This window comes from Sphaerulina musiva, assembly GCF_000320565.1.
Source record: "Sphaerulina musiva SO2202 unplaced genomic scaffold SEPMUscaffold_2, whole genome shotgun sequence".
Classification (NCBI taxonomy): Eukaryota; Fungi; Ascomycota; class Dothideomycetes; order Mycosphaerellales; family Mycosphaerellaceae; genus Sphaerulina; species Sphaerulina musiva.
The window spans coordinates 1,550,128-1,574,578 of NW_016017384.1; the positions used below are offsets into that span (position 1 = coordinate 1,550,128).

General features: G+C 52.7%; 9 protein-coding genes across 9 annotated transcripts; 5 read left to right on the top strand and 4 right to left on the bottom strand.

Annotated features, from left to right (window-relative positions):
* Window positions 1-210: 210 nt before the first annotated feature.
* SEPMUDRAFT_60195 (glycoside hydrolase family 47 protein) lies at window positions 211-2,547 on the top strand. Its single transcript, XM_016909517.1, has 2 exons — window positions 211-1,390; window positions 1,462-2,547. Exons 1-2 carry the CDS (start codon window positions 311-313, stop codon window positions 2,164-2,166), a joined length of 1,785 nt encoding a protein of 594 aa, XP_016763527.1. The 5' UTR covers window positions 211-310; the 3' UTR covers window positions 2,167-2,547.
* Window positions 2,548-3,220: 673 nt separating this feature from the next.
* SEPMUDRAFT_80074 (candidapepsin-4 precursor) lies at window positions 3,221-4,905 on the top strand (the record flags this gene model as incomplete). Its single annotated transcript, XM_016910234.1, has 1 exon — window positions 3,221-4,905. The coding sequence occupies one exon, from the start codon at window positions 3,221-3,223 to the stop codon at window positions 4,634-4,636; it is 1,416 nt and encodes a 471-aa protein (XP_016763528.1). The 3' UTR covers window positions 4,637-4,905.
* A 59-nt stretch (window positions 4,906-4,964) lies between these two features.
* On the bottom strand, window positions 4,965-5,997 carry SEPMUDRAFT_147304 (uncharacterized protein). Its single transcript, XM_016904213.1, has 2 exons — window positions 5,916-5,997; window positions 4,965-5,830 (listed from the first exon to the last, which is right to left on the bottom strand). The coding sequence occupies exons 1-2, from the start codon at window positions 5,943-5,945 to the stop codon at window positions 5,456-5,458; spliced, it is 405 nt and encodes a 134-aa protein (XP_016763529.1). The 5' UTR covers window positions 5,946-5,997; the 3' UTR covers window positions 4,965-5,455.
* A 140-nt stretch (window positions 5,998-6,137) lies between these two features.
* SEPMUDRAFT_147305 (bifunctional 6-phosphofructo-2-kinase/fructose-2,6-bisphosphate 2-phosphatase) lies at window positions 6,138-9,302 on the bottom strand. Its single transcript, XM_016904214.1, has 2 exons — window positions 6,494-9,302; window positions 6,138-6,439 (listed from the first exon to the last, which is right to left on the bottom strand). The coding sequence occupies exon 1, from the start codon at window positions 8,926-8,928 to the stop codon at window positions 6,496-6,498; it is 2,433 nt and encodes an 810-aa protein (XP_016763530.1). The 5' UTR covers window positions 8,929-9,302; the 3' UTR covers window positions 6,138-6,439; window positions 6,494-6,495.
* A 1,536-nt stretch (window positions 9,303-10,838) lies between these two features.
* Window positions 10,839-11,429, top strand: SEPMUDRAFT_39498 (uncharacterized protein; the record flags this gene model as incomplete). Its single annotated transcript, XM_016908746.1, has 1 exon — window positions 10,839-11,429. A coding segment is annotated over one exon (591 nt), but the record flags the coding sequence as incomplete, so codon positions are not given.
* A 1,556-nt stretch (window positions 11,430-12,985) lies between these two features.
* Window positions 12,986-15,606, bottom strand: SEPMUDRAFT_147306 (eukaryotic translation initiation factor SUI1 family protein). Its single transcript, XM_016904215.1, has one exon. It carries the CDS (start codon window positions 15,496-15,498, stop codon window positions 13,564-13,566), a length of 1,935 nt encoding a protein of 644 aa, XP_016763532.1. The 5' UTR covers window positions 15,499-15,606; the 3' UTR covers window positions 12,986-13,563.
* Window positions 15,607-16,322: 716 nt separating this feature from the next.
* SEPMUDRAFT_80090 (uncharacterized protein) lies at window positions 16,323-17,286 on the bottom strand. The gene is made up of 4 exons (XM_016910236.1): window positions 17,185-17,286; window positions 17,020-17,135; window positions 16,906-16,959; window positions 16,323-16,832 (listed from the first exon to the last, which is right to left on the bottom strand). The coding sequence occupies exons 1-4, from the start codon at window positions 17,206-17,208 to the stop codon at window positions 16,676-16,678; spliced, it is 351 nt and encodes a 116-aa protein (XP_016763533.1). The 5' UTR covers window positions 17,209-17,286; the 3' UTR covers window positions 16,323-16,675.
* Window positions 17,287-17,515: 229 nt separating this feature from the next.
* On the top strand, window positions 17,516-22,102 carry SEPMUDRAFT_147307 (uncharacterized protein). Its single transcript, XM_016904216.1, has 2 exons — window positions 17,516-17,588; window positions 17,674-22,102. The coding sequence occupies exons 1-2, from the start codon at window positions 17,555-17,557 to the stop codon at window positions 21,990-21,992; spliced, it is 4,353 nt and encodes a 1,450-aa protein (XP_016763534.1). The 5' UTR covers window positions 17,516-17,554; the 3' UTR covers window positions 21,993-22,102.
* A 485-nt stretch (window positions 22,103-22,587) lies between these two features.
* Window positions 22,588-24,424, top strand: SEPMUDRAFT_147308 (O-acetylhomoserine ami). The gene is made up of 3 exons (XM_016904217.1): window positions 22,588-22,743; window positions 22,853-24,021; window positions 24,079-24,424. Exons 1-3 carry the CDS (start codon window positions 22,692-22,694, stop codon window positions 24,232-24,234), a joined length of 1,377 nt encoding a protein of 458 aa, XP_016763535.1. The 5' UTR covers window positions 22,588-22,691; the 3' UTR covers window positions 24,235-24,424.
* The last annotated feature ends 27 nt before the right edge of the window (window positions 24,425-24,451 follow it).

Below are 24,451 nucleotides of genomic sequence, written 5' to 3' on the forward strand. Positions count from 1 at the left end.
GCAGGAACGAGGCTCGGGCCGCCCGAACTAGCTCAAAGTTCTCCAGCTAGGATCCCGCCGGGAACGAACTGTGGGGGCTCTTACCTAAGGTACTGTAGGTACGGAGGTAGGAGGTACCTTACTTCCCTCCTCCCTACAGAGTGGTAGTACCCCATATAGCCCAAACAGGCAGAGCTTCACATTCTTCTCATTATGCCCTAAGGAACCTTGCCTTGCATTGCGACATCCACTCCACGATATAGGCCCAAGTTCCACGATTTCACACCCTTCCTTTCGGGAGTATGCTATCGCCGTGAACACATCTGCGAAAATGATCTCTCTACGCCGCTATGCAATATATGCTGCTCTAGCGGTCTTCGCACTGATAACTATCACGCACTTCCGGCAGAATATCGCGTCTCATGCGAGGATACAATACGCGGCCTTCTTTTCTTCGAACAAGAAGCATGGCGATGGGCTGTTCCACTGGGAAGACGTGAAAGTGCACTACCCCGTGGAGAGTTTGACCAGCCTTCCTACCGCAAGGCCGCGCAAGCTACCAAAGGTACAATTCGACTTCGCCGCTGAAGCTCCAGGACATGCCTCTGTACGACTGGAAAGACAAGCCGCTGTCAAGGCTACATTTCAGCGATGCTGGAAGGCCTACAGTAACTACGCTTGGATGATGGACGAGGTCACACCGCTCACTGGAAATATCAAGAACGGCTTTGGCGGATGGGCTGCCACGCTCGTGGATTCTCTCGACACGTTGTGGATCATGGGCATGAAAGATGAATTCGAACAAGCGGTACAAGCAGCGGTAACGATCGACCTGTCTAAGTGTACGGAAGAAACCATTAACGTGTTTGAAACAACCATTCGCCATTTGGGGGGCTTCCTTTCGGCCTACGATCTCAGTGGTGATAAAAGACTATTGGAGAAGGCTACCGAGTTTGGTGAAATGTTGCTGAAGGCATTCGATACACCCAACCATATGCCAATCACGCGTTGGAAACCCCAGTCGGCGTTAACGACTCCGCAGGTCGCGGACGAGGTTGTGTTAGTCGCTGAGATCGGATCACTCTCTATGGAATTCACCCATCTCTCACAAGTGACAGGAGACATGCGATTCTACGACGCTGTAGACCGGATTATGCAGCTGTTCGCGAAACAGCAAGAAGAAACGCATCTACCCGGCATGTTTCCCGTCGTCGTCAATGGCAGAGACGCGGACTTTACCCAGGACACGTACTTTACACTCAGTGCAATGTCGGACTCGCTGTACGAGTATTTCCCGAAAATGCACGCTCTCCTTGGTGGGGTTGAGCCGATATATCCCAAGCTATACGAGCGAAGTATGGAGACGGCCATCAAGCAAAACCTGTGGAAGCCTATGACTCCAGATGATTTGGTATGAGCCCTGTGCGTATACGACATTCACTTGATATGGCTGCTAATCCATGTACCTTGCTTTGGCTGCAGGATATCCTCATGTCTGGCAACGTGAGAGCGGAGCTGGGCCAGCCACCCAAGCTGGAGCCACAAGGCCAGCACCTGGTATGCTTCAGTGGTGGCATGCTTGCACTCGGCGGACGACTTACTGGCCAGGAGGCCCACGTGAAGATCGGGCAGAAGCTTACCGACGGGTGCATCTATGCCTACAGCGCATGTCCCATGGGAGTCATGCCAGAAGTGTTCGAGATGGTGCCTTGTCCTTCTCGCGTCGGAGCGTGTCCCTGGGACGAAGAGAAATGGCGAAGCACGATCGCGGCATCTGGCATTGCCGATGCCCAGCACAGTATCGACGAGCTTCGACTTCCCAAAGGCTTCACGAAGATTACAGATCGGCGATATATTCTTCGTCCCGAAGCGATCGAATCGGTATTCATACTCTACCGGATTACAGGCCAAGAGTACTTGCTGGATCGCGCATGGGAGATGTTTGGCAGTATCGTGAATGCCACGGAGACGCATATCGCAAATGCAGCGCTCGCAGATGTCACGCATGATCCCGTCTGGCTGGCTAGTACGGGACACAACGTGAAAATGGACAGTATGGAATCCTTCTGGCTGGCGGAAACCCTGAAGTACTTTTATCTGATCTTTAGCGAGCCTGATGTTGTCTCCTTGGACAACTACGTCTTCAACACTGAAGCGCATCCTTTCAAGCGACCTACTGTAGTATAACGTTTTGCAAGTCCTCGATGCAATGCAAACAAGAGAAGATACTGAGGGTTGGTTCTGGGACGCCCGCACTTCCTTGGGATCGTCAGTCGGGTCTGCGCCGGTTGGACCTTTCAAAGGAATCTGCAAGAGACTGACCTCACCAGTCCTCCGCACATGCGACGCACATGTAAGTATAGACGGCTGATGATGGGGAATTGGGGATCCGGCTCTTGGACGAGAATGCTCGTGCAAGGACGCGCCTCTGTGCAACATCAAACGCGCGTCGCAGGCAGTGGAAGAAGACGCACGCGCGGGGCCCAGCAGTTTCATCCCCGACAAGGCACTTGGGCAAAGAAGGGCCACCAAAAGAGTTCGAGCAGATGAAGTCAGTGGTATAAGGTTACCTCCATAATAGTCTTGTTCGAAACGCCGGCCACGCACACGGCCTTTTGCCTCCCCAGTCCTGCCCGCCTGTTGCATTAAGTCCGACTCTTGAGGTGCGCTTGCGACATAACCAGCCCAGCGCGCTAAAGGACGCGCAATGCAGCATGCGGATGTGTAGAGTTGATGACTATTGTACCGACATTGCCCAGCTGACCTGACCTGACCTGGCCCGACTCTTGACCTGCCCGACCGGAGCTGCAATGCCGTAGCGGGACGGGGCTGGACGATGATGAATGAAGGGATTGAAGGGATTGAAGGGATTGGAGGGAATCGAAGGAATGATTTGATTTGCTCATAAACTAAAACGTTCCTCGGTACGATTCTTGGCATCTATTTGTGAAGGCGATCTCCAATTTACGACGGCGGCTGAATCGGAGACTGGACTACGCTAAAAGGCCATCGCCACCGGGGTGGATACACATCCAACGGCCGCGTCATTGGGAAGTTGCGTATGGATCCAAAGAAACATCGAAAAGCCTTCTTCGTCTTCTTCTTCTTCCCTCCTTCTTATTCGGCTGCTTCGTCTTTGTCTGGTTCTAGCGAGTATTTATTGATTTATTGTTCCTAGTTCCCGTTCCCTGTTTCCTACAACATTCCACGGCTGGCGGACTCTTGGCACTCTCCCTCCAACATGCGTTCTCCCACCATCGCCTATACAGCGGGAATCCTTGCCACTGCTAGTAACGCCATCAACCTGGTCAAGCGCAACGATGCATTACCGCCTCGGGTCGTTGAACACACCATCCAACGAAAAGACATCAGAAATCCCCTCGATCACGACCGGAAACGCTGGCAACGACGCAAGCGCGACACCTTGACAGTAGCACTCGACAACGAGGAAACACTCTATTTTGCCAATGTATCGATCGGGACTCCCGCGCAGAATCTGCGATTACATCTCGATACGGGAAGCAGTGATCTGTGGGTGAATGTGGATAGTAGCGCTCTTTGTCAAGCAAGAGGCGACCCATGCTCGATATCGGGAACATACAACGCGAACGACTCCTCAACCTATACCTACCTCAACAGCGACTTCAACATTTCTTACGTCGATGGATCGGGATCAGCCGGGGACTATGTCAGCGATACCGTCAAGATCGGAGACACGACTTTAACAGGCCAACAATTCGGCATTGGATATGAATCAAGTTCGCAGGAGGGTATCTTGGGCATTGGGTATCCCATCAACGAAGTCGCAGTGCAGTATAATGGCGGCAAGACATACTCCAATGTGCCGCAGAGTCTTGTGAAAGCGGGCGCGATCAATACCAACGCATACAGTCTCTGGCTCAACGATCTGGATGCTTCGACCGGATCGATACTGTTTGGAGGTGTCAACACCGAGAAATACACGGGTTCGCTGGAGACGATACCCATCGTTGAGACACAAGGAGTGTACGCCGAGTTCATCATTGCTCTGACTGCTGTTGGCGCGAATGGCACAGCAGGTTCAATTGTAAACAAGCAGGCCATACCCGCGCTACTGGACTCAGGAAGCTCCCTGATGTATCTTCCCAACGACATTACACAATCCATCTACGACTCGGTCGGCGCATCGTACGACTCGGAGCAAGGCGCCGCATTCGTCGATTGCGATCTCGCCAACTCCGACGGCTCCCTCGACCTCACCTTCTCCTCTCCAACAATCAAAGTCCCGATGAACGAACTCGTCATCGTCGCCGGCATCGACCGAGGCAAAGAAGTCTGTATTCTCGGAATCGGCCCCGCGGGCAGCAGTACACCCGTCCTAGGAGATACCTTCCTCCGATCGGCATATGTTGTATACGACCTTGCAAAGAATGAGATTTCTCTCGCCCAAACCAATTTCAATTCCACAGCGAACAATATCATGGAAATCACCACTTCGACCGTTCCAGACGCGACATTGGTGACCAATGCTGTCACGAGTCTTGCGGTTTCCTCTGGCGGAGCTCGCATCAATAGTGGTACCACAGTTACACTGGACGGCGCAGCACCTACCGCAGGACCCGGTTGGAGCGTCGCTGCTATTGGAGCTGCTGCAGGGGCTGCACTGTACGCATTGTAGTGATTTTTTTTGGAAGATGTCAGCTTTTTCGCACGTTGTTGGAATTGCATCCTATGAAGCATAGCGTGGAGCTGGAACAGTCTCTTTTTGTTGAAAACATTATTGTTGTATAGATGAGAAAAGAAGGCACGAGATCATGACCAAAGAAGAAACCCCCAGCATGTAGTCGGTCCATCCATAGGTGTGGATTGGATAAGGACGTTTAAACGCACAGTATAGCGTTGTATCAAATAGAAATATAGATCAAAGGATGGAAAAATGATACCTACCTCAGCATCGTGATTACTTTTTTTTCTTGTTCACCAAGAATCTCGAGGAAGATGTCCTTGTCGTCCAAAAAAAGATGAGATAGTTCGCAATGTACATAGCTTCTAGCCTATCGTACAGTAAATCTCTTCAAAATCCCATTGACCGAACATGGATGATGATGATCATCCTACCTGAAGTACCAGTTGACACACACAAGCTCCCCGTACTGTTGTTCACGAAAGACCGTTACAGCCCGCCTGGTGTTTTGTCAGCTCTTGCTTTTGGGGCTCCCGCTTCCCAAGGTGGCGGCTCTCTACAAGCCCTCGCTCGTAAGGCGAGCAAAGCGATGCAAGTCGTATGCGTGTGTCGCTGCGGCCAGTCATGGAGCTGCCTTCACCACCGCTAACTCCAACATCAAAGTATTGAGCGACTCGAAGATGCAACGGCCACCGTATACGTGCCTGCTTGCATCTGCGCCTTCTTTTCCATACTAGAGTCGGAGAAGTATGTATCATCGTTCCATTCTCCCCCTTGCAAGACCAAAATCCCAAAATATCCCCCAAAAACCCTTCACTTCCCCCACCCAAACCACCCACCGTTCTTCTTCTTCATCCCTTCCACCTCATCCTGCTGCTGCTGCTCTACCTCCCTCGGTATAACTTTCGTATTACTCAGATACTCCCTCACCCTCCCCTCTCGCACCTCGTCCTCATTCACATGCGTCGCGGTACTCAGTCCTTGTTCCTCCATGGCCAATCTGCGCGCCCGGGCAGCGAGTCGTCTCTGCTTCAACCGCTCAATCTCGGCATTGATTTCGTCCTTGTCAAAGGGGATTTCGTGGGTTTGGCCGCGCTTGGGCCAGAAATCGGGCACGGCGAAGCGCGAATCGAGGTTGATGCCGAAGTAGTACATGAAGCCGATGGGGAACATGATGTACATGCCGAACTGGAGAGAGAGAGAGAGAAGTATGTTAGTGAATGCTTGGTTGCTTGCTTGTGTGTTGAAGTGGGTAAGTAATTGGCTGGCACACTTTGAAGACTTCGAGATTGGGACCGCCCATGTTTGCGACAGTGATCTGGCCAAGATTCAATACAAGTGGATGCAATGGAAAGGTCGTGGGCACATGTATGTACATGTATATGCAATGATGATGGGGACGGGGATCGATGATGACTGTACAAAAAGAAGGGCAGAGGTCGGCCGAGTTTTAAGCGGACATCACATGAAACCAAACACTTTGGAGAACGATGCTCAGGAAAGCATTATTGTCACACTACCTTAGCTATAGTCCATGGTACACTTCTGTTTTCTTTTTCTCCTCAACTCCTCGCTAAGAGCAAATCGCCATGTCTAATACACCGGAAGAATCATCATCGTTGTCATTAGTCCCAATCGTACCTAGTCTATCACCAGCACTCCGACCATGATCTCCTTCCGCATCGTACATGCAGCTCCAGCTGCCCAATGGTAAATTAACTGAGGGTGAATCGTACCCCTCGCCTCGGAAGTGTTGATAGCGTAGTTTCCGACTTGGAGATATTGAGTTGACAGGCACTGTATACAAGTCAGTGTTGGTCAGCAATCCAAGTGAACTATCAGGTCACGTACCTCTACACCATGTCATCCTGAGCTCTCCGTAGCTGGAAGTTTGGCACTTCGTAGAACCATTCAGTATCCTTATCCCATTTATATGCCTTGAAGTCCACGCCGTAGGGCTTGGGCTCCAGGCAATATAGCATGCCGAGCGGCACGTCCAGGTCGGCGACCTCCTCGCGCTTGAGACCACGGAAGTAAGCCAGCAGGACACGTGCTACGCTGCGATGTCCAACAAGCAAGACATGATCAGTCATGCGCTCCAGCTCCACAATCACAGGTCGAAGGCGATTGATGATATCAAGGTAGCCCTCGCCGCCTGGACCAGGATAACGGTAGTGTAGCTTGTCAGATCGTCGACTGCGGTACTCCTCGGGGTACTGTGTGCTTATGCACGAATATGTGAGACCTTCCATAACACCAGCATTCAGCTCGTCTAGCATACGCATTTGCTTGGTGTCGTACTCGTCGTCATCAAAGTATTGAGCAGTTTGTATGCTTCGCTTGAGCATCGACGTCCATACGCAGAACGCCTTTGGCTCGTATCCGACAGCGGGAGCTTCAGGCAGGATCGAAGTATGCTCGTCGTGTTCGGTGCCAGGGGATTGTGGCTGATAGTAGGGGTTTGGTGGCGTGACATCTCCTGGCTGTGGCGGGAAGTGAGTGTTCTGCAGGTTCTCAAGCTGCTTGATGTCCCACTCCTTTCGTTTCTCTTCGATGAACTTTTGCAGAGATTTGGCGTACTGATGTCCTTCTGGAGCAAGGTCGCTGTCGCCTCCGATCTTGCCAGACACGTTGTCCAGGCTAAGACCATGACGAGTGATCCAGATCTGCCTAGGCGCCAGGTTGAAGTTGAGCAAATAGTAGTTCGCTTGCGCCATGAGAAAGCCTTTGATTTGGTGACTGATGATCTTGCGCCCCACGTCGATCATCTGAATGTATGGCATGTGCATGGCCTCCTCGTACTCGCCAAGAGACACGTACGCTTTCTCATACTCACGCACACGCTTTCTGAAATCTTCAAGGGCAATAGTGGGATCCATCCCACGGTAGTCAGGTCCCTGGAGCTTCAAGCGCATATTGGCCTCAAGCAGATCCTGGTCCACACACTTCGATTCTAGGAATAAAACATTCAGTTGTGGACCTGCGCGCTCGCGGATGTGATCCATGATCATCTTCCGTCGCGCAAGCGTGCTGTTCGTGGCGTCCAATATGCCAATACTCCCATTCTCATACAGTATGTAGTCGAGAAGTTCGTCCAACGTTTCGAGGGCCACTTGTTCCCGGATTTGCGATGCCTTTTTGTTCTGTGGATCGAAGAATGCCGCATTCTGCTCCATACTGTCCTCCTCCGTCTCTGTCTTATCCGCGGAAGTGTCCTCAGAAGACGCTGTGTCTTGCTTCTCGGACTTCGCTTGATCGTTCGTCTCGTCGATTGTGTTACTGCGGGGAGGGGTCGAGGGTGGATCGATCTTGGTCTCGCCGTTCAGAATAATTTGTGCGACTGAAGGGTGATGGGCAGTCTGCTCGGATCGGGGGTAGGGACGTGGTTGTAGATTTCCCTGCTCTAGGCTGTTGCGTCCCTCGTGGTTCTGCTGACTCTTGGTCTTCTCCAGGCTGTTTGGACCACCTGCTACCGTTCTTCGCCTTTCTCCCACGTTGAAGATCCTTGTATCGTGCTGCAGCCAATTCAGGTACCGCGCCAGCTTCTTAGTAATGTAGCTTTTTCCTCGCGCGGGCAGTCCGACCATGATGATCACCAGCTTAGATCCCACATCCCGCTGTGCGATTCTCCCATCAGGCGAGACTTTGCTCTTGGTCAAGCCCGGGATGTCCAGTGTCGTAGGTCGCACTCTCGGCGTCGAGGTTCCCGAATTTTGACGCCGCGGCGCAAGACTCCATTGGCTAGGGTGACTGGGGCTATCGCTTCCATTGCTGCTGGGAGCTTGACTCTTGCCCACAATCTTAGGACTGTTCGGCGCAGTTGTCGCAGGTGTATCGTTCATCGCCTGTGTTGCCATCGGAACACCCGTGACTTCTGGAAGTGTGCCATTCATGGCCGCAGCGAGAGAGCCGCCTCGATGTGTAGGTAGTCGCTTGGGAGCTGAAAGAAGGTCGGATGACGAGGACCGATCTCTTGTGCGGGATGCGCTGCCATGCTCACGCCCCGCCTGCGAAAGGGTCTTATCCAACTGATTTCGAAGCGACTCCACGTCCGGCGTCTCTTCGTTGCGGACGCTCCACTCCTCAGCGCTAGCCACCATGGCGTATTGCGCAAGCTTCGATTGCTGTACGGTTCCTGACTGTCTCCGGCGGTATTGTCCTAGCGGCGAGGTATCTTCGGTTTCACAGGAGCAGGTCCCAGCGGAGTGGATGTTTGTGTCTATATCGATGCCATCGGTCTGGTGCTCTTCAGTAGGATTGCGGTTCAATGCCACAGCGTGTGGCATGTTATTCTCTGATCCGGCAAGCGTCGGTCTCTTCGCGCTGAGACGATGCAGGTTGAATACGACCGAGGTTAGCCCTGGGTGGTAGCTGCCGTCATGATGGTGAAATAAAACTGGAGGAGCCGGACCTCAAAAAAGAGTCATCGGATGTTCGAGCTTTGACAGCACTAATAGAACTATGTCTGCTCTTAGTACCTCCCGCCTAAAGTCGCCCACGGCACGGGTTCCTGTTCCAGACGTGGCCCAAGGAAACTCTACCACGATACTCATGCAGGGACGGGATGACCGTCTGGGCGCAGCAAATGATGATGGTGATGATAGTGATGATGGTGATGGAGTGGACGTCCAGGTGATGGTGATGGAGTGGACGTCCAGGTGATGATGAGTCCGGTTGGAACGGAGACGGACGGCACATCAGTGGAATGGACAAAGACAGATATCTACATGACATGCGCCGCGTCGCTGCGTTCTCCTCCGAGAGTGCCGTACCACCTACCACCTACCTACCACCTAGCCTGGGAGGTCACCACGCACCAGGTAGCTTCACCTCCTACCTACTAGCGCGCTCAGCAAACGCTCACCGACGCCGCAGATGCACGTGTCAAACTCAATAATCTGATACGCTGCTGCGTCTTCTTGGCTGCAGGCCTCATTATCTCATCTTCCAAGTTTCAACCTCATCTCGTTCTCATCTCATCCCACTCCCGCAATCCCAAGGCTCCAGGAAGAGCCTGAATGTCTACCGTTGGCCCGTCGCCACCTTGGCGCTCTGGTCCTTGTCACGAGGACGGACCAGAGACGCGTGTCATCAGCTCTGAGATGACACGATTTCAGCGGCGGCGAGCTGGTGGCTAACGCGTGCACGACCACGATGGCCGCAGCGGTGCGACCTCAGCAGACGCGTTTGTTGTGTTACCGCTGGCTCTTGGCTACTTCGAGGGCGCCTGTTTCTGATAGCTGTGCACTTGGCACGCGGCACGCCTCGCAGATATGTAAGGACTCGGAAGCCGTGGGATCCTTCTCCAAAGCCAAACAAGGCTTCGGTAAATATTTGCCAAGTCGGTACTGCCCAACATATTTGGACTTCCACTCGGCGTGACGCAGCTAATGTCGCTGTGAACAAACACTGCCCGCGTACGACTTGATACGCCCGAATGACCCGAGTTCCTGAAAACCTGCTCTTCCCCCTCGGAAAAACTCGAAAAAAAAAAAGAAAACGAGTTAAGATCGAGCAACCGTAGAGTCTAGCACTGTTCAATATCTAGAAGTAACTCACAGGGTAGGCTGAGTCATTGAGATCTGACAGCGGGAAACCTTTGAGGTTCGCGAAATGGCAGACAACGTGCCTACCTGATGGATTGACTCCATACAGTACACTTGTGCTTAGCGGCTAGCCTCTGCTTCGCCCCCGGGGATCGACAAACGTGGACAGCACGCTTCGCAATACCCCAGTGAGTATGGGGCGACAAAATTCTGATGGGAGCAGGTTTCACCTTCAGCCATGAGACTGATGCGTCAACGTAAGCAACGTGTGTATGCAGGATACCTACATTTGCAATCGAGAGGGTACAACATCGGATGCCCATGATCTAGATACTTCTGATATGTGGAGCCTGTCAGGCTGCATCAACATGTCGAAGAGGTCTTGAAGTTTGCTCAATGCTGCATGACTAGGAGGTACTGTAGCTTTCGGGGGCATATAGGACGAGCATTACCATTATCGTATGAAACCTGCGGACGAGCCTGGTCACAATACAGCTACTGCGGCCATGAGTTTTTGTAGAACATTCACCTGCAGCTCCGTGTCATGCTACCTTGATGCGATGCCGCTCAAGTTTCGAAGCCCTCTAGTCCTATGAGGACAAGCTCACGTCCATGCCAAGCTCTCTCGCAATCATTGCTCCTGCCGTCGCCAGATCATCCGCAGCATTGTTACCTTCGTCATTTTCGTGACCTTTGACCCATTCGAAGCGCACGCCGCCAGGACCTCGATCCCAATGTGCTCGCTTGTCAGCTGTGGGAATGTCAGCTTCATCCTCCATGCGATGCTCATTAAGACGATAACGCTCCTCCAGCATATCCAATATTTTCTGGATCAAGTCTTTGTTCTCCACTGGTTTCTTCGACGAATTGACCCAATTATTGCGTTGCCAGTTGTGGAACCAGTCCGTCACGCAGTCGATCGAGTATTTGCTGTCACTAACAATGACAATCTTGCGATCTTTGGGTGCCACCTCAAGTGCGCGCACTATTGCGGTCAGCTCAGCTCGCTGATTAGTCTGTTTCGTTCCATTGAGAGGCTCGCTGATGTTCCGTCGGTCCTGTGGCCCAAAGTAAACTCCCACACCACCCCACGCGTTTGCGCTCCCATTTGCGAGCGAGCTGCCATCTGTCCATATGCGTATCGGCGCATCCTTCACGGGTCGTGTCGCTTGATACTTATACTCCTCTCTCTCTTCCCTTGTTTTGTACCGTATACCATCCGTGATGGGATCCAGAATTAGGTCTCGATCGAAGCCATCTTCCGCATCGTCCGGTAGAGGCGCATCGCCTGGCTCGTACTCGCCTTGATCTACGACTGGGGGTGTAGTTTCCTCTTTGATACCATTACCTTTCTTCTTGCTGCTTTTGGTCTTCTTCAAAGCCGGCTCACCCTGCTCAATGCTGCCTATTGGGATATCTGCTGCGGCAGCCTCCAATGCTGCATTACTTCCTGCAACGTACTGCTCTGCTTCCGATCTTGTCTTGAACACCCTATGCTTCGGTCCCTTCCAGCCCGTGATCTGGTCCAGGACATCCTGCCAATTCGTATAGACACCGGGAATCCGCCCTGCCCGCACTCCGTACCATTTCGGGACTGTCGAAGGTCTGGCGTCACCCTCGTTGTTCACAAACTTCTCGGCATCGCTAAGCGTAGCAAACGACTTGAATATGGCCCTGGGGAAGCCACGAACTTGGTCTAGGCATTCTGCCCAGGTGTGGTAGATGCCAGGCGACTTGCCTGTGCGGACGGCATAGAATTTCGGCATGTTCTTAGGCTCTCTCTTCCTCTTGCCACCGGCTGTGGGAGACGACAGTGACTGAGCGTCTGCTGGAGTGGCCGCCGTAGGATTGGCGACTGTGAAGCCCGTGTGGGCATCGACGTCTGCCATGCTGCGCGCGTGCGCGAGCTGTGTGTCACTGAGTGAACCTCGGGCTGGTTTGCCGAAGAATAGCAGCGACCTAAGCACAGTGCTTGATTTCGTCGTGCTCAAGCATCGAGATCGCAGCGGGGACGAATGGGTGCTGGGCGAGCTGAGCTTGACGCGTGCGCGGCCGAGGCGGAGGAGCGCCAGTGCTATAGCGATATCGTCGGGAGGAATGGAGAGGCGACGACGGTGGTAACGGTGATGCAAGAGGCAGTGGCAGTGGCAGTGGCAGTCAGGCAGTGGGATGCAGCGGGGGCGACAGACCGAAGGGGGTGGACCAGAGGGGGGGTAGGTCAAGGCAGTCCTAGGTCCTCCCTCCTCCCCTGGTGCAGCGGTCGGGACGATATGCTCGAGTGGGGGATAACAAGTAGAAGTCTAGAACTACCTACCTTACTGTAGTATGTAGGTGATCCGCTACCCCATTTCATGGTGTGGTGCAGCTTACATGAGGTGTACTTGCACCGCACACCCTTCTGGCGTGGGCGAAGGAGAGGTAGGAGGTAAGGTACAGTATGTACCTCAAGGTCTTTCAAACTGGGTGCCAAGTCGGAGAGAACCTGGAAGTACCTACCTACATGTACCTTGCGTGCTCTACCACCTTCAAGTAAATCCTTGCGAATGCCAGCATCTTATCACACTACCAACACCAAGGTGGGTAGGTACATGTAGCCGGGTTACTGTATCGAGCCAGTATGCTCTCAAAGATATTTACTGCCTCCCAGTTCTACAGTATTAGTATTCTCCCATCTACGCCTTTATTACACGCAAGCAGAGCCGACGACTGCTATTAGGCGCATCGTTCGCAGATACAGCGCCAGTATGCAAGTGATGTAGCGGCTCTTTGTGCTGGATACTTAGTATACTACATTGTACCTAGGTAATTCAGGTAATAACTAAGGCTCCTGGAGTACATTATGACTGAGGTTGTGCATATCCATCAGCCAGATGCATTAACCACACAGTCGCCCTCTACATTAGCGCGCAATCACAAAATCCCAAGCATGAGATCAAGACTGCCCATAGTGAACCAACCAGCCATTGGACAGCTTGATGCATTCAGGATAGGTGGCTGCGACATATGAGCTCGTCAAGTGTGGTTTGACGTGGACTAGGTATTGGCAGCTGAGATTAGTGACCGCCGCCACGTTTTACGAGCTGTCAAGGCCCAGATCAGGCAGGTGCTTTTGGGGGAGTCCTGCAGTACGCCTTTTACATGAGCGTCGCTCAGACAGTGCGACGTTCCCTACTTTAGTCGAGGAAGGAGTTGCTTGCGCCAATGACTTACGAATAATACACAGGGAACATACAGGCGGAAGCGTGGCGGAAGGCTCACTTCATCACCGCCGCCGGTCCCTGGGTAGAAGCTTCGACTGGACCCAATGCTGCATGCTGTCTTGAACTCGTAGTTGCAGACTCGGAATGGTATTTGGCCCGCCTTAGTGGTCACTCGCTACCTCTTTTTCCCTTTCGTCTTATCAAGCACCTCAACCCAACGCTTATCGATCCCTCTCTTCTCGAGTGCTCTCACCACAGCATCCTTCTGCGGCCCTTGGACCATAACCTCAAGCACCTCCTTCTCATTCTTTTTGGAAGCGCCGGCCAACGGTTCCACACTGGTACTTCCAGCACATACTTTCCTCAGCTCGTCTGCCAGCGGCCTTGGATCGATATGATATACCTCAAGGCCGCTGACTTTCGTCACGGTCTTGTTGCCACTTCTTGTCTCCAGAGTGATGTGCACCTTTGGAGGCGCGCCGCTCTTCGGCTTCACGCTATTAGGGTCTGTGCCTTGTCGTACGATGGCATACTGGGGAGACATTGCGTGCAGTATACGATCGAGCAGGGCATCTCGAGGTACTGTACCTTTGGCAAGAACCTCCTTGTCGAGGGACCCTGAGCCATCGAAGACAGCATTGGCAAGGATCGGGTTCAGTTTCACAAGACGCTTGTTCGTTTCCGAGATCAGGCGTTCTTTCTCGAGGTATGAGGACACAAGATCACGCACCTCGGCAGGGGTGTATAGTGATTTTGTCCCCGTAGCAGCGTCGAATATAGGCTGCAATTTGGTAGACGGTCTGTAGGAGGACACTACCTGTATTTTCTGCCCGATGGAGTCATCAGCTCCATCTGTCTTTTCGTTGCCAGGTCCATTGGATGGACCGCCAGAGGATTCCTTCTTCGGCAATCGATATGGCTTGAACGTTGTGATTGCAGGATCTTCAAAGTCGATATCAACGATCGTTGTTTCGTTGCCACTATCCTTCGATTCCACAATCTTAGCTTTGTCCAAGCTTTTGACAAACTTCTTGATGTTCTTCCAGGAAGTCTTCTTGATCTGAAGTTGCTGAGCCTCTTCGGAAGAGAAAGCTGGCAAGAAGGGTTGAACGAGCGTCGACATAATGACTGTCTGTGTCAGTGGGTAGTCCAATCCGTGATTCTTCGCGCTTGGATTCGATGTCTTGTAATGGTTGACTCCAAACAAGAAGGCGTTCCGAAAGGCGTTGTCAATATCCTGTTGTGACAGCTCCTTTGCTTCAGACGTCTTGACCAGCTCGCTGCCATTCGTGGACATTCTGCTCGACTCAGCGACAGTTTTATCTTGGCCAAGCGCACCATCTTCGAGAGCCACTCCGCCGACCTCGTTTTCCTCTTCTAGGTCCAAGTTGGCTACCTGCTCGAGAAGTCCGCGCTCCTGCAACACCTTTGCCCAGCCTTCTATAGCGTCAGGCGCCTGTCTCCCGGGTCGGCTCCCGGTGCCATAACTCCAAAGTTCGTCTCCGAGCCAGTGCATATTTTCTACGGCATGGCCCTTCTCGCCTCTTACCTTTTGCAACGCGCTTACGTCAATCTCGCAGAATCCTACGGCCACGGGCACTGTGGGCTTTTCCAAAGCTGCGACTGCGACGACTGCGCCCTTTTTGGCTCGTGGTGGGAAAGGTGGACCTCCAAATAACCCCGGTATCATGAGATCTGCGCCTCCTACCATCTTCTTGACCACGATCTCGGGAGTATGTAGCAACGGCACAATATCCGCATTGTGCCAGAGTGTGTATACAGACGGTACCATGCGCCCATCGGTTTGGAACCACAAAATTCTCGCGTCCTCGCCATCGTGGTGGCCAACGTAAATTGTGCCCGAGACCTGCTTCAGTTCCGGGCCATGCGTCGTCGTGAATCGTGCCGACTGTACATTTTCAGGCAGGAGAGAGTTTCTTAAGGCGGTATGTGCAGCCGTAGCTTCTGCTTTCTGTTCAGGCGTGTCGTCGTTCGTGGGCGCCTCTTTTCCTCCCAGCGCAAAGTCCTTGATGATCTGGTCGGCGAGCTTTCTGCGATCGGATGATCTCAACGGGGAGAGAGCTTTGATGTGTGGCTTCTTCTTGAACATTGTTTCAGTAGATATTGCAACAAGGATATCCCGATTGTTACCTGCTTGTCATCACATGTGTACAGGTAAGGTACATGTACATGTAGAAGCGGACGGGAAGCTCGAAGATGATGACGATGAGGGGTCTTAGAATCAGGTACCTTACCTGTAGGTAAGGTAGAAGTGACCGTAGAACTATATATTGCCAAGCCTGTTCGTCCCAAGCGCGGCCCTACATAAATCCAGTACCTTACCTGGTACCTTAGTTGCTTAGGTAAGGTACTGTATGTAGGGCATGCAGTTTTTCCACTCCAGTCCCGTACAATGTACATTGCGCATCCCCCGAAGAATTCGCCCATCACAGTACATGTACGTTACAGTAGCGGGCACATGAAAAGCCACAATGATCCGCGGCACGCATGACAGGTGCAAGTAACAGTCCACGATGCTCTCGCGTTTGCCCGGTGATGGTAGAAGTAGAACTACCTCCTAGCAGATCACCGGAATTGCAGGCATTTTGTCTTCCATGTGTTCGCTCAACAATCTATGATCAAGGGTCTGCTCGCATACATATGCACAGCAGCACTTGTCCCGATGAAGGCTGTACCAGCCTGAGGATGCTTCATAACAATCCCCATACCGCCAGACTGAGTGTGCTATTGGAAGTACATGATGGAGAGCAGAAAGGAATCCGGCATTTCTCCGAAGGTCGAATTATCTGACCGCAGACCTCGCAATTTTTCATAAAGTCTGATGTGTAAGAGTCGCACTTTAAGGCGCTCTCTCAAGCGACTCTACTGCAATTCACACAGTGAAGGCCTGTCGCGGACAGCTCAGGCTTCTTGGTGGAATGATAAGTATGATAGGCTGCTACACTTGGACTGCATTCGACAGTCATGTCAACATGCAGTGTTGCTACTGTTTCTGGCACGACAGCAGCTCAAGCCCATCTCCGCTGAGCACGGCGCATCTGATCCACTTCCAACCTCGCCCTGGCCGCAAAGTCGAGGAGCAGCTGGTGTGCTTGCCACCCTGCAGTTCATAAGTATCTCTTTCACATGTATGAGAGAAAGCTGCAGTATTGTGGGATGTTGTTTTGCTTCTTAGGAGTACATTGGCCTTGCTCTTATTTACATCGATGCTCCTCTATCTTGCTCAAAGTTTTCTCGTCTCGTATCATGCTCGCATGGCATTGCGTTTAGAATGGGTTGTCCTCTGGTGCGATCTCGGTAGTGTAGAAGCTGGCGATGAAAGGGACCTTCTTCAGGATGTCCTCCTTGACCTTTGGAACCGAATCGAAGAACATGATGGCAAATGTGCCGGCTGCAACCCCAAATCCAGCTGCGATGGAGGCACTAGAATGAGTGTCAGTCTTAATCTGATTCGCTGAGGATGGCGGTGCATCTAGTATCGAGATGGGAGGTGTACTAGTAGTAGCCTTTGCCGGCATCCATGCCAAAGACGTGAGGCTTGATCTTATATCTGTATGCCCAGTCAGCGCTGCCGTCTACCCGAGGGGACTGACGGCGGGTATCAGCATACTGAGGACCGTGTGGGCTCTTGTAGTTATCATATCTGACAGGTTGCCGCCAGACATGAACACCAGGCGCGCTGCTCTTCCATAGTCCTGCGCCGCCTTGGATGGTGGGCGAATTGGTCTGCGGCCAGTTCAGCGCATACCCACATCGGGCTGCCAATCTACCATACCAGTAATCTCAGTGCGGCCCTCATTGTGCGTTCGGCGTGGGCGAGTGAGGCGGTGGTATCGTCGTTGCCGTAGTGGTCGTGGTTGTCGTCGGTGTGAGTCGGGAGATGTCGGTGATGATGTTCTTCCTTCAGCGGGTACTACCTCCTAGTACACTGCGGACGCAGCTCCCGTCGGTAAAGCTAAAAAGCATCCCTTCCATTGGTGTAAAACCATCGTACTAGGTTCACAGCCTAATCTGACGCTTACACCACAGTAACGGGCACAGCACTCCGGGCTTTCTTTCTAAATGGGAGTATAATGGCTTAGGGTAGCGTAGTGACTGGACAATCGCGATGCGGCAGGTCACGCAACCATACGGGCGACTCTGTCATGTCAGCAACGGGATTGAGCTCCAAGGTTACTGGTATGCTGCTTCTTCCTCTTCCTCCTCCTCTGCCTCGTCTTCCACTCGTAAAAGCAGGAGACACATCGCTAAGAAAGTGCTGCAGTGGAGTATCATGACCCGTCAGGAGTCTTTCCACTCGTGTCGCAGGACATCGCCTCCAGACTCCCTCTGCGAAACCTCAACTGGCATTCACCGCCTCGACCTTTGCGCCAGATCAAGTCGCTGCATCTCGAGTTCGTGCCAGACCAGCAGACCCAAGCAAGCGCTCGGCCAGTAGTAGCCCACACCGACTCCGATGGCCCTCAGAGCAGCGTTGACATTGTGAGGAGTGGCGCTATTACGAGCAGGGAGAGACGGCATCAGATTCCAGGCTTCCGGACGAGTCCATATCTGAAGCTCTATGTGCTGCGATGTGATGACAAGGACACCTACAAGGAGACTGATCGAAAGAAGCTTCGCGAATGGGTAAAAGAGATTGCGCAGTCAGAGGGCAAGCTGGACCATGATGCTTTCGAATGGCTCATTCTCCATGTGGTTGTTCCTGACACCTTAGCCGCGAGTGAGCCAAGATGGCGCGAGAGTAGCAAAGATCCCGACGACCTCAAGGAGCGCAAGGGTAGTAACAAGCTAATTGGGAAAAGTACGCGAACAGTCTTCGACAGGCTGCGAGCAGATTTCCACGACTCGGGCAAGTCTTCAGTCGATCGCATCGCACAGATTCGAATTGTGAAGCAGGACGCCGTTGCGGATCTACTACCAACGCCAGTGGTCGCTCAGACGTATGAGGAGACCGCCCAGGAGCGTGAGAATGCCTGGAACGATCTGGTCTCGAAGCTCAAATCGTTGATCCTTGGACCGTTCGACAGACGCGTGCGCCAGTATGAAGCTGATATCGCCGAACAAGAGGAGCGGAGATCTTTGCCAGGGTGGAACTTTTGCACATTCTTCGTCCACAAGGAAGGCTTGGCCATTGCGCTGGAAAGCGTAGGCCTCGTTGAAGATGCCCTAGCTATCTACGACGAGTTGTCGCTAGGCCTTGAAGTGGTACTGCGAGAAATTGCTACTGGTCAAGCAAGGGGAACGGCGACGACCTTTCCAGACTTCACGGATGATGTTCAGACACGAATTTTTGGTCCTGTCGACACACAACTCAATGGCGGGTCAGACGAGTCCAAGAATGATAAATACGATGCTCAACTTCTGTTCAGCAAAGACTACCGAGAAAGAATCCTCCGAAGCAACATCACCATATTTGACTTCATGTGCTACATTTTCTATAGGCAAAAGGCTCTGGTGTTGCGTCTGGCGAACGCGCGATCTGCTCGTCTCGAGCACACGAGCAAAGAGGGAGGAGAAGACCTGGTTCTGACCGCCGAAGTGTGCTGGCGCGCCTCGAACTTCATCCATGTAGCTGCCAGAGCTCTGAGACAGGATCAATCGTCCGGCCAAGTTCCACAGCTAGAAGTGGAAGCGCTGGTCTGTTCCTGGACATGGGCAATTGCTGGCCAGGTATTGGCAGAAACAGCGGCACCTGCGTTGCTCGACCTCACTAATCAAGGATTGCAAAATCTCAAACAGCTCCCTAATGGTACCTCGAAACGGCCAGCCACGAGTACTGGTATTGGTGCTAATAAGCATCCCCAACGGACATCAAGTTTACCGGACGCCCAAGCTGCGATTGACTTAGCACGCCCTGCTACCCGGGGACACACTGCGAGCGGCACATTTCCTGCAGGCACGAGTGGTGGCGCAGATTATTTATTGCATGGAGGCCTACCCGGCCAAGCAGACCTGGCCACATACCGAGCGGATCTGATTATGATGCGACGGCGGATGCTGGAGCAATTGGCGCGTATACATGGCTGGTATGCTGGCTCGGCTTTTGCGAAACATGCCAGGACAAGCCAGCTGCAAGCCATCCAAACCGACGGCACCTTGGAAAGCAATAACAACATCGAAAGCGTGCCGCGGTCGAGTCTGCTGGATAATTGCTTAGGGCCTTCACTCAGGCCAGCGTTGGCCGACGTACGATCCTTCGAGACGGCCTACGAGAAGCTCACTCAGGCAGCCGCCAACCACTTCAGCACCGCAACGCAACAGAACTTCGCCGAGAGATTGCTTGGCGACCTAGCCATGTTGAAATGTCAGCAAGGTGATTGGCGGACTGCGGCAACATATTTCGAGCGTGTGGCGACTCGAGAAACCTATGCTGGCTGGAACAGAATGGATGCCGAGAGGCTGAGTACCTATGCGTACTGCCTCAAGAGGCTTGAGAGGAAGCAAGACTTCGTGCGGACCACTCTGGCACTTCTCGCAAAGATCAGCAGACGTCGACGACTTCAACGGGCTTCGTGCGTCTCGAATGGCATATCACGACCTGACAGTGACGATTTGGACAGCACTGGACTGTTCAGAGAAGCAGCCGGTGTTGCCGACGGCTTAGAGAGTGAAGAGGTCCAGCCACTAAAAGACTTCTTCAGCGGCGTTGAGCTAGGTCGCATCATCTCACACCATGACCAAACCGACGCTATACAGCTACCGTTGGGTTTGGATCATGTTCTCGATGATGACTTGGAGTTTGACCAAGCAAGAGTGCGCCTTGTCAGCATCCACGACCCCTTACAAGAGGTATGGCTTGAGAACAACGCTCGAGTCATCTTGAAGCCTGGTGCAAACATGATCGCGCTAGAAGCAAAGACAACTGCTTATGGGCCATACCTTGTGGATACAGTCATGCTGAAGGCTGGACGACTTTGTTTTGTGGAGCATCTACGAGAGCCGCCGGAACCGACGCCGCTAGGAATCACACTTATTGAGCCTACTACGACAATCAGAGACTCATCCAAGTCGCCCGCTTTTGTTTTCCTCTATCCACGAGCAGAGGCATTCAAGGCATCCATCCGTCGAGCTCGATTTACACATATCGACAAACCACGTCGCCTAGAAGTGATCGTCAACTCGGGTCAGAATGAAGTGAGCAGCATCAACGTCAGAATCAAGCCCAAAACAGCTGGTCTACGCCTCCACTTAGGTGATGCAGCCCTAGAAAACATATCCTTTGACCCAACAGCAATCGCTACGCCAGGACAATTAGCTCTGGAAGGACTCGCGCCAGGTGCTGAAGCCAAAGTCGTCATCCCATATACGACGGAGCAACCCAGTAGAGAAATCACATTCCAGCTCGAACTCAAGTACACGACTCTGGAAGGGACCTTGACCTGTCAGCTGCCTGGAAAGATTGCAAATGAATTACCACTGGATATCGACGTCAATGACATATTTCAACTTGACAATCTCTACTCAAGCTTCACAGTGCGCACTACAACCGGGGTACCTTTTGCCATTCTCAGCGCTGAACTTCGAAGTTCTCCCACTTTTGCGGTCGAGGCACCGCCATCCCTGCCACTGCCACTGACGGTCTTTGACGCGCAGCCCGCGCAGTTACTCTATACAATCACACGAAGACGACAATCGGATCATAACAGTGTCAAACGCGATGCTGCCCTTACACTCAGCGTTGATTACGAGCCAATGGACGAGGCGCTCCTGTCATGCCTTGAGCACGAAATTGTATCCGACCTGCAGAACAGCAGCTTTGCCAAGTATGCTCGCCTCCTTGTACCACTGCTACTTGAGCGTACTCGGCAGCGCATCGAACATGCTGATCTTGAGCTCGCGGCGTTGCTCCAAGAGAGCAGAGTGCCAGACTTCGATGCTGTCGGATGGGGCGAACTTCTTGCGACACTAGCGCCAGAAGTGAGAGAACCGCTAGGGACTTGGCTCCATGAATGGCACGCAAGACATACGGTACTGTCGCTTGCCAGACGGCGCGGGGCTGATCCACACTGCATCGCTATTTCCGTCGATGTGCCCAATGTCGACATCGTCTTCAGCACTGCGACGGAGCTGCCGGACGCGGAACCACAAGTAAGAGGCCCTCGAGTGCTCACTCTTGGACAGCCCGTTTCAGCTCATGTCCGTGTCAGGCATACGTCAGGCTGGAGTGCGAAGAATGTCTTTCCTAGTGTACCCACGTTTAAGATTCATGGCGAGGACGAAGAAACGACGTATGTAATCAGTGTCGACAGCGAGAACGATACGTGGCTGGTCGGAGGACACAAACGTCGCCATTTTGTGCCGCACGATGGTACTGACCACACGTTTAGCATTGTGCTGATACCGCTTCGTGTCGGCTTACAGCCGCTGCCGGTGGTAGACGTGCGGCAGGAAGAGCTGAAGCTTGAGAGTGAAGAAGCAGAGAAGAAGCCGACTTTGACTACTTTCCAATCGCACTATGAAGGTGCAGGAGAGCTGGTTCATGTCATCAGAGATGTCCAGAGTGCCACCGTGCACATTCCAGATTCACCACCGCCGGTGAGGCTTTCCAGTAGCAGCAGACCCGGAACAAGTGGGACACCTTGAGACAATCTCCCCAAGGGCCCATTCAGTGTAGAAGGTAGGTAATACGAGTAACTGAGGATGATGCACGACAAGATATTCGCAGAATAGACAGAATGCATAGCATGATACCCCTCTCCCTCCCCTCTCCTACACCAACAGTCTTTCTCATACAGTACATGTACATGTAATTGCGAAAGGCGTTGGAGTAATGACGCGATTGTACCCCACGTCTGTACCTTGCCTTAGTGTTGTACGTGGTTTCCTTTCCGTATACCGTCTCCATGGAGCTAGCCAGCATCCACAGGCCTGAAGCATGCCACTCTGTATGCCCCATGATTGTCCCATTCGTCCCATTCGTCCCATTCGTCCCAAACCCTCCCAAATCATCATAAATCATCCCAAATCAGTCCAAATCAGGTCACAAGGCTCACATGACTTCGAGCACGAGAGAAAGCGGGAGAGCACGCCATTGCTCTACCCTGGTTGTAGATCGGTTCCAGTGTTGCGGGGAGAGATCCAAAGAGCGGGGCCCATTAATCTACGTTGCAGCGCTCGCGTGCTAAACAATTTCACCACAGAAACCAGATTTTCTTTTTTTTTTCCTGCACGTCTGTGACTTGCACTCTGAGACTACCCAAGACCGAACATTCCTGTGCTTGCATGTCCCAAGAGGGCTCAACAAGTCACAACTGAAACGATTGACAGTCACCGTGATCCACAATGGCCGCACAGGACCACCAACCTAGGTTTGAGACCTTGCAATTGCATGCAGGTACGCGAGCGATCCTCAAGACCGAAGAAAGAAAGCATCGGGGCGATGATTGCGAATTGGGGAAGAACCACACCATGACCGCTAACTGGGAGATTGCTCTTCTGAACAGGCCAAGAAGTCGATCCACACACCAGATCACGAGCTGTACCGATATATGCAACCACATCATACGTTTTCAATGACTCGGCCCACGGTGCGAGGCTCTTTGGCCTCAAGGAGTTCGGAAACATTTACTCGCGAATCATGAACCCCACTGTCGATGTGTTGGAGAAGCGTGTTGCAGCTCTGGAAGGGGGTGTTGCTGCTGTTGCAACGGCATCTGGACAAGCGGCCCAGTTCATGACTATTGCTGCTCTCGCGACAGCCGGAGACAACATCATTTCGACCTCGAACCTTTATGGAGGCACCTACAACCAGTTCAAGGTCGCATTCCCGCGTTTTGGTATCACGACCAAGTTTGTCAATGGTGACAAGGCATCGGACTTTGCGGCCCTCATCGACGACAAGACCAAGGCGATCTACATCGAAACCATTGGCAACCCGAGATACAACGTTCCAGACTTTGAGGCAATTGTGAAGGTTGCGCATGCAGCGGGTGTTCCAGTCGTGGTGGACAACACTTTCGGTGCCGGAGGGTACTTCGCTCGCCCGATCGACCACGGGGCAGACATCGTTGTGCACAGTGCGACAAAGTGGATTGGAGGCCATGGGACAACAATCGGCGGTATGGTTGTGGACGCTGGCAAATTCGACTGGGGAACGCCAGCGGCACGCAAACGATTCCCACAGATGAGCGAGCCGTCAGATGGATACCACGGACTCAAGTTTTGGGACACGTTTGGCGCAATCACATTCATCATCCGGCTGCGAGTCGAGATTCTCCGTGATCTTGGTGCTGCGCTGAACCCATTCGCTGCTCAGCAACTACTGATCGGCCTCGAGACCCTCAGCCTGCGATGTGAGCGTCACGCACAAAATGCTCTGCAGCTCGCGACGTGGCTTGAGAACAACCCCAATGTGGCATGGGTGAGCTACCCGGGTCTGACCAGCCATCCGAGCCATGAATTGGCGAAGAAGTACCTGCCAAGAGGGTTCGGAGGTGTTTTGTCATTCGGCGTGACTGGAGGTGGAACTGCTGGTAGCCAGGTCGTGGACGGCTTCAAGCTCATCTCCAACTTGGCCAACGTGGGAGATTCGAAGACTCTTGCCATTCACCCATGGACCACAACCCACGAGCAGCTGAGCGATGAGGAGAAGATTGGCAGTGGCGTGACTGAGGTGAGTGTAGCGCCGCGCTCTCCACATTGGATGGTGAATACGGACTGACCTTTGTAGGACCTCATTCGCATCTCTGTCGGTACTGAGCACATTGACGATATTATTGCAGACTTCGAGCAGTCCTTCGCGCAGGCAGCCACAAAGCCCGGGCAGGGCACAGATAATAGTCAGGTCAACGGCGATGCCAAAGGACAAGGCAAGACCGTCGTCTAAACTCCGGAGCCTGGATACGTTGGCATGGGATTACTAAATGGAGATGGGGGAGCGCAGGCAAGGCAAGGCAGGGCAGGGCAGGGCAGGGATCGATGGCTGGGGAAATCAACAAAAAGTGAGCTTCGAAAAAAAGCACGATACCTGGTAGGCTGGTTACTGGTAGTTCTCCATAATGAGTAGTTGTTTGTCCGTCCCATCTGTACATGCAACATGTATA